Source organism: Marmota marmota, unplaced genomic scaffold (genome assembly GCF_001458135.2).
Source record: "Marmota marmota marmota unplaced genomic scaffold, marMar, whole genome shotgun sequence".
NCBI lineage: Eukaryota > Metazoa > Chordata > Mammalia > Rodentia > Sciuridae > Marmota > Marmota marmota.
Window position 1 is genome coordinate 10943621 of NW_026000164.1, and position 8906 is coordinate 10952526.

Genomic DNA, 8906 nt, shown 5'->3' on the forward strand with positions numbered 1-8906 from the left:
GGGGTCTCTAGATCCTCAAATTCTGCGTGACCTTTTTAACTTCTGCAAGTGCTCAAAAGGGTGGAAGGAGATCCCCCTATGTGGAGGCCTTTTCCCTCCTTCGCTCCCACTCTGAACTATGCTTCTCCAATAGATCCTCACCCTCAGCCTTCTGCCCCAGACTCTCTGCTGTCACCCTCACCTCAGCAACCTGATTTCTCACCTCTAATTACTGGATCAAAAAACCAAACCTCCGCCGGTTCTCAGACCATTGCCCCCTTGCTGAGGTAGCAGGTACTGAGGTACCCCTCTACCCACTCACTCCTCTCTTCTCCTGTCAGTGCCCACACCGGGTCCCACCAGGTCCTTTTACCAGCTAACCCAAAGCTCAAACCAGCTGAGGAGAGCCCTCAGACCCGTATCAGAGATCTGGTGAAAATGACCTTTAAAGTTGCTTTGTCATCACTGAAAACAGGTTACTAAAAATTTAATGTCCCTCACAGGCTTTTTGGGATACTTGCTCCCATCTTCCCCTCTGCTCTACCTGTTCTACTGCTCAAGTTTTTGTTGCTAGGAAAATCCCAAACCCCTTTTCCATTATTCTTTTATCTCTCCTTCCTCATTCTCAGATCCACCAGAGCTGGTCTCAGCCCCACCTTCCCGTCTTCCCACTCCCTACCAGGCCCACAGAAAAGTCTTAACTGACCTTCTCCAGAAGTCTTCACCATGGCTGACTTTAGGACTTTCAGCAAAAGAGTCCCTATAAAAGAGTTCAGTGTAGATAAACTTTCTCTTTTCATGTTGTCCTGTTCTACTTGGCCACTGGCTGGAAAAATCAGCACTCCAAAAGCTAGACACCCCCTTAACTCGTTTTTCACAAAATATGTGAACAAGGCCTCTGGCCTTGAGCTGGGCTTCACAGAGATAGCTACATTTCTAAGATAAGGAAGTTACCAACTGGGCTCCATGGGAACAGCTGGCAGGGGGAGGAAAAAAAGAAAAGAAAAAGTTCTCCCCCTCCCAGGTGTCCTTGAAAAGTTAACTTGCCCAGAACAGAGAAGAAAAAAAAAAAAAACTGCTTTTTGTGAACTTCTGCAGACTGTGAACTTCTGAGCCCCTCCCCTTACATGCTGGATGCAAAATTCTGAAACTACCTAAACTTGGGGCTCAGGGGATTAATTGATTACAACAGAAGCAGTGCCTTCTGAATCCGGTTGCAACCAAATAGGACTGTTTCCCTATCTTCAGTGCTATCTTAGGTGCATTGCTTTGTCCATCCCTACAACAGTATAATTCCATATACTTAAAACATTGTTTATGTTTTCATGAAATGGTCAACAGATGTGATTAATTGTGTACTGCAAAACACAAAAGTACTTTGCTACTTTTCTACAAAAGGTTAAAAGCTTTCAGCCTTTCTTTAATTCATATTTTAGATGTGATATTATATTGTGTTAGCTAATATTCATGTGAACTTCAGCAACAATTTATTTAACTTTGTAAAATGATATTTAAAAAGCGAAGATCAGCTTCAGAACTATAGCACTTAAGATTTATGAAGATGGGGCTGGGGATGTGGCTCAAGCAGTAGTGCGCTCGCCTGGCATGCGTGCGGCCCGGGTTCAATCCTCAGCACCACATACACACAAAGATGTTGTGTCCGCCGAAAACTAAAAAATAAATGTTTCTCTTTAAAAAAAAAAAAAAGATTTATGAAGAACCCCGCCTTACCTGAGATAAAGTTGTGCCTCCCATCTTACTACATGTAAGAATGACTCCAAAGCAGGCCAGACTTCAGGTAAAGCCCAGTACTCTTATTTTAAAGTGAAACTGACTTTGCTAGATGTTTATGATCACAATTTAAAGTTAAATTAAAAGGGCCAAGAAAACCAATGTTTGGCTCTTGCCCTCTGAGTCAGTCTGAATCCAGGGAACAGGGAACTTCTCTAAAGAGCTTTGCAACTCTGGGCCACATAACCTCCTGATCAGGGAGATTATTGAGACCACTGGAGAATGAAAAGCCAATCCGTGCATTTGCTGTGAATAGGAGGGTCACCAGAGAAGGGAGACATTCCCTGATGTTTCCAAGGGAAGCCACATGGTCAAGCAAGACCTGGACCCATCCTAGCGCAAATGGCACTAACAGAACTAAGAAGCTGCTCTCAAGTTCCCCCACGAGCGACCCCTATGGGAACTCGGCTGACTCTTAACAATAGATAGAAACAGTTAAGCCAAAAAATCATTCCTAGGAGTAATGAAAGACAAAAATAGCTAAAAAAGAGGAGACAGCAACTAGGCCAACAGGCTCCATGGGGAATGTTCAGTCAAGTATGGCCTTGGCTCCTCCCCCTCACAGGACCCCTATTAGTCCTCTTTAGGTTTCTCCTAATAGGACCACTAATAGGACCATGTCTGTTAAACTGACTACAGAAGCTCCTGCAAGATCAGATATATAGATTCACCAACCAGTCAGTCAATTAACTACTTCTTTAAGACTACCAGCCCTGGTGCCCAAGATGGAGACCTATGACTCATGACCAACTCCTCTGGCTCCAGAGACTCTGTGCCCATCTAAAACCCTCTCTAACCCCTTTTTCCAGTTTTCACAACCCCTCTTTTACTTCATAGGAATGAGAACTACTCTCCAGCAGGTCACTCTGCTTATTCTGTCTGCTCTACAGCATCCCCACGAGGAAGCATCAAACCTAAACTCCCCACACCTCAGATGAGGAGCCACTAGCCAGGCAAAGACTGGCAGATCAACTCCACCCACATGCCTAGGCACAAAAAGCTTCACTACCTACTTACTTTGGTTGATACTTTTTCAGGTTGAATAGAAGCCTTCCCTACATCCAGGAAAACTGCTGACACTGTTGCCTCCATCCTCATTGAGCGGATCATTCCCTGGTTTGGACTTCCTGCCTCCATCCAGTCAGACAACAGTCTGGCCTTCACTTCTCAGGTTATTTAACTAGTCTCCAAAGGCCTCAACATCACTTGGAGGCTCCATATCTCCTACCAACCCCAATCATTGGGTAAAGTTAAAAGGCCTAATGGCATTCTCAAGGATCATCTCACTAAACATGCTATCGAACTTAGGCTCTTCTGCCCAGTCTCCTGCTGTTGGCCCTCACCTGAATTCAGGCAGCCCCAAGGGCTCACTCAGGCCTTAGCCCCTTTGAGCAACTCTATGGGTGCCCTTTCTTAATCACCCAAATCTTTTCAATCACTCCTCCTCCCCTTGTGCCCCACCTGCCCTATCTCACACTTCTACGCAAACTCCTAAGGGAACACACAGACCGGTGCCTTCCTGCGCCATTCATTGCCTCAATCCCAGCACAACCACAAACTGAATTGGACCCTCTTCAACTGGGTGACTCCTAACTACTAAAGGAACTGCTATTATAAATGCCAGCCTTATTTCTAATCTGCTACGAGCTTCCACGCTGCCTTTACAGCTGAGAATAGTCCACTGTAAAGCCCATCAGACCGACTCTTCTCCTGCCACAGTGGGCAACTCTAAAGCTGACCAGGTCGGCTGCCCTACAGGCCCCATCCTCTTCCTCATTACTCCATCTTTCCTCTGAGGAGCGACTTTCTGACCCTCACCAGCTCATTAGATTTCCCAATTCACTGTTCCATTCTAGCCCCCAAAGCTTATCGACTTTCCTTCAATCTTTTTTCCCTCTTTCCTCCGATGATCGGACCTTTCTGCAACAGGTTACATCCACATGCCAGATCTGCCAGAGGACCAATACCAACACCCCCTTAAAATCCAGACCCTATCCTTCTCATCAGGCCTGTGGTTACACCCTAGGAGCTGATTGGCAAATTGATTTCACAAACATGCCCAAGGTAAAAAACATCAAATATCTCTTAGTACTGGTGGACACATTCTCAGGGTGGATAGAGGCATTTCCCACATCCAATAAGCAGGCATCCACGGTTGTGGACCAGTTGATATCTGACATAATCCCTCATTTCGGGGATGCCCACTTCCATCCAATCAGATAATGGTCCAGAATTTACCTCGCAGATAACTCAGGGGCTAGCTAGCGCATTATCACTCCCTTGGCATTGCCGTTGCCCTTACCATCCCCAAGCTTCCAGGAAAGTTGAAAGAACTAATCGGTCTCTCAAAAAACCCTCACCAAGTTCACCATGGAACTAAGCTTAGACTGGACTAAGGTCCTCCCCTTGGCCCTGTTGCATCTCAGGGCTTTACCAAAGAAACCANCCCCCCCCCCCCCCCCCGGAATACAGACTGAACAATTACCTATACCTGATTCCTACGCTCTACCTCTCCTTTTCCATCTACGCTCTGAACTTTGGAAATACCAGGACTGGCTTTTACCTGACCCAACCATTACTCAAAACCCCCTCACCCTAACACCTGGCCAACAGATATATTACTGCCCCCCCAGGTGAAAGACCCCAACTGCACCCCAATGGGAGGGCCCCGCCTCGGTTATCATGTGCACTCCCTCGGCAGCAAAACTCAGACTCACAAATAATCAATTAACTCCATGGATTCACATTTCCAGGCTCAAACCATGCATCCAGGAAACTGATTCTGACAACATCGGACCAGAGGACTCGCAAGAATCCACACCTTCATACTCTTGCTCTCCCCACCCTACTGACCCTTTAAAAATTCGTCCTTCTCATGTTTCTGCCCTTACACCCAGAGCTGAGAACATATCCGAAAATGTACCTTAACTTTCTGATCCTCATCCTCATCCTAACCCCAAGGGTAATGCCTTCACCATCATATGTCTGGAGATTCAAGGTGAAAAAACATACAAACAAAAAAACCCGGACCACCCACTTGGCTACCACTTCTGACTGTCCCCTAACAGGGTGCTCCTCGGCCATCTATATTGTACTCTCTTCCTCTTCCTCTGAGCTCATTAAGCAAGCCAGCTGCCCTTATGTTTTTTTAATATGACCAAAATAAGGATTACTGCTAATAGTGGCCGGAAACCTACAGAGGCTGCCCCTATTGGTCATGCAGAATTCATGATGCATATTCAGGGCAATTAAATGTAGGAAGATTTAAACTTGAGTCTGCCTCCCACCAATACAAGCTGACCATCCCAGACCCTGGGAACCCACGCTGGGCAGCAGGAGTAAAAGCTTCCTTCTTTTGCGGTGGGTATGCCTCCACTCCCTGTGGTTCCTTATCTGTTACCTGGAATATGTTTCCATAGAGTCCCCAGTCTCTCTTGTCTCAACCAACACAAAACACTCAGAACAACGGCTGCTCGCATCCCTAGAAAGCCAATGCACTTCTGACTCTCAGGCTTCACTGATCTGTGCCAGGTTACAGATCATCACTGACACATTGTCCTACCTAAACCAAACTTTCCCCGCTGCAAGTCCAGCAAATTGCTTTCTGTGCGCTTCCCTAGCACGGCTCTTACTTGCCACAGTTCCAATAAAAGTTTCCAGCGCGGATGATTCCAGCTTGTCCAACTCATCCTACAAAAAGGATCCTATTAAACCCCTGCAGAATGTTCCTTTATGGGAACCTGAGGAAAATAACCACACCATAATTCCTCGGGTTTGCCTTCTGGGATCCGCAACTCCCAATTCCCTTCTGGCAGGTTTTTTTGCCACCATAACCTAACCATCAACCACAGCACTTACTCCCCACCAGGTCTCTTTTCTGGTGCAATGGCACTCTCACCACCATTATACTCTCCAACATGCCTAGCCCATGTTTATTAGTCACCATAGTTCCACAGCTCACTCTCTATAGCAACTCTGAAGTAAAATTCATCCTTAACCCTCTAAAACATGGAAAACAGGTTGCATTCCTTCCGTTAGTGATAGGCATTTCATTAACGGCCTCAGCAGCAAGCGCAGGGTTATCGGGAAGAGCCTTAGGTCATTCCCTATGGGCTGTCAAGGACATTAATTCAAAACTTAAAGGAGCACTTTTTTCCACAGCAGAATCTCTAACATCCTTACAAAAACAGGTCACCTCATTGGCACAAGTCACCCTTCAGAATCGCAGGGCCCTAGATTTACTCACCACCGAAAAGGGTGGAAACTGTCTTTTCCTTAGGGAAGAATGCTGTTATTATATCAACGAATCGGGTCTTGTAGAAGACAATGTTGTTAAGCTCACTGACCTGGCAGCCACCTTAAGGACCCCAACAAGTCAAAACCTTTTCTCTTCCTTAATGTCCACTCCCCTTCTGGCATGGGTATGGCCTATCCTTGGACCATTATGTGTAATCTTTTTAATGTGTCTATTTTTACCATGTATTATAAAGTTTATTCAAACTCAAGTAGGTAAAATCTCTAACCAAACTTTTAACCAGTTTCTACTTAGAAATTATCAGCTTCTGGCCACAGAGAATCAACCGCCTTCTCCAGAGAACATCCCTCTCAATGCTGAAAAACCCTTCAAAGGTTCCTGGGATACCTTCTTGAGAGCGATATCTGATGATGCCTGGCTTGTACCTGCTGTAGAGACTTATACCGACTGGACTGAAGTGATAATTGACCTTTGGCTACAGGGAATACTTTGTGATGTCACATCTGACCTTATACCAATCTTTGCAGCTCTCTTGTGGGGACTTCTAACTTCCCTCCTTCAGACCCCTTCCCTGGCGATGCCCCCACTCAGCAGGAAGTAGCCAGAACGAATCGACGTCCCTTTCCATATAATAACAAAAAAGGGGGAATGTTGGGAGTCTCCCTGAGAACTCCCCAGGCCTTTCAAACATGGCAGCAGGCAAGTTGCCAGTGGGCGGATAACAAGTTGTTTTGAAAACCTTCTAATTGGCCCTCCTGTCTTCTGTACACGTGGACAGTTCGTGCCCCCCATGAATCTTATGCAGGGCGGACGTGCGTGCACCGTAGGTGATGACCTGACCTTTACTATGATTGGCCCAGGGAGCTTCCTGGTTTAAGATAACTGACTCTCACTTTCTATATAAGCTAGCACCAGCTTGCAGTAAAGTGCTTCATCTTTGTCACTGCTATCTGTGTGTGTGCATTTTAATCTCCGACGACGAACCTTGGCCTTTCACTAATGACATGCAAACCTCTGAAATAGTCCATGAATTGGGAGAAAGCTACGTGGCTGCTTGGCTCCCAGCAAAGAGCAATGCTGTGTTTCCAAGGCCACAAAACAAACACAGCTAAATTTTAAAACATATCAGCAACTGGGAGCCCGAACATCTGGAGTGCAAACCTCAGCTCTGCAATTAATTCTATGAATTTGGACACATCACTTTTCCTCTCTGGGTGTCAACGCCCCTCATCTGCAAGTGAGTTATTTAAGCTACTACCTGGCTCAAGCACATCAAAAATTTTCATTCCTTTGTTCTGTCTTCCTTTCCGAGTACTAAAGTAATTCAGTAGAACTCAAATTCATTCACCCTCTTCATCTTTCTTACTAAATTAAAAAAAAAAAAAAACTCTTTAGACTTTAATGCTTGCTGTACTTAAAGCAATATATAGTTCAGGATCCACCAATGGTCTATAGATAGGTGGGTACTTTTTTGCATCACTTTCTGTTTTTTTAATATAAAGATTTTATGGTCTTAGCCAGATGTGGTGGTCAACAACTGTAATCCCAGAAACTCAGGAGGCTGAGGTTGAAAGGATCATAAATAAGGGCTAGGGGTGTAGCTCAAGGGTAAAGCAAACATGAGGCCCTGGTTTAATCCCTAGTCCTGGAAAAAAAGAAAAAGTTTATGATCCCAGTCAACAAACTATCTTAACAATGAAGCATATTTGTTTTCCAGACATGCTTTAAAAACTCCTAGGGCAAATATCCCTTCCTGCCTTACAGGGTACAGGAGAACCCCCTGTTTTGGTTGTCAGATAAGCATAGTACTTGATAGCCACATTTCAGAAGCTAAGAGAAGGGATGTCACATACCGGCACAGAGCTTTCAGCTTCTAAAAGCAGATCAAACTCCAGTGTAACACACTAGGAGAACAGACACCTAACCATACAGCACCTAACCCCAGCCTTGGTCTGAGATGAGAAGGGATGAAAAGAAAAAAAAAAAATGTTGACAAAACTTGATGCTGTCACAATACCAGACCTTAAACTATAGTACAGAGCAATAGTAACAAAAACGGCATGGTAGTGGCACCAAAATAGACTGGTAAACCACTGGTACAGAATAGAGGACACAGAGACAAACCCACATAAGTATAGTTATCTCATTAGACAAAGGCGCCAAAAACATATTTTGGAGAAAAGATAACCTCCTTCAACAAATGGTTCTGGGATAACTGTTAAATCCATATGTAGCGAAATGAAATTAAACCCCTCTTATCATGTACAAAACTCAACTCAAAGTGAATAAAGGACCTAGGAATTAGAGCAGAGACCCTGCACCTAATAGAAGAAAAAGTAGGCTCTAATCTTCATCATGTGGGATTAGGCCCCTACTTCCTTAACAAGGCCCCTAAAGCACAAGAAATAAAATCAAGAATCAATAAATGGGATGATTTCAAATTGAAAAACTGCTTCTCAGCATGAGAAACAATCGGTGAGGTGAAGAGAGAGCCTACAGAATGGGAGCAAATTTTTACCTCACACATCAGAGCACTAATCTCCAGGATATATAAAGAACTCAAAAAACACTAAAAAAATCAAATAACCCAATCAATAAGTGGGCTAAGGAGCTGAACAAACATTTCTCAGAAGATGATATACAATCAATCAACAAATACATGAAAAAATGTTCAACATCTCTAGCAATTAGAGAAATGCAAGTCAAAACTATCCTGAGATTCCATCTCACTCCAGTCAGAATGGCAGCTATCAGGGCTGGGGTTGTGACTCAGTGGTAGAGTGCTTGCCTAGTGCATTTGAGGCCCTGGGTTCAATCCTCAACACCACATAAAAATAAATAAACAAAATAAAGGTATTGTGTACAACTAAAAAAGTTAAAT

The 8906-nt window shown here is 44.5% G+C and overlaps 1 protein-coding gene across 1 annotated transcript in view; it reads left to right on the forward strand.

Annotated features, from left to right (window-relative positions):
- Positions 1-8585, forward strand: part of LOC125611626 (endogenous retrovirus group FC1 Env polyprotein-like) — a 13549-nt gene extending 4964 nt beyond the window's left edge. Inside the window, exon 2 of the mRNA XM_048786827.1 lies at positions 2808-8585. Coding sequence (XP_048642784.1) covers positions 5688-6626 — 939 coding nt within the window. The 5' untranslated portion in view covers positions 2808-5687 and the 3' untranslated portion in view covers positions 6627-8585. The remainder of the gene's footprint in view (positions 1-2807) is intronic.
- The last annotated feature ends 321 nt before the right edge of the window (positions 8586-8906 follow it).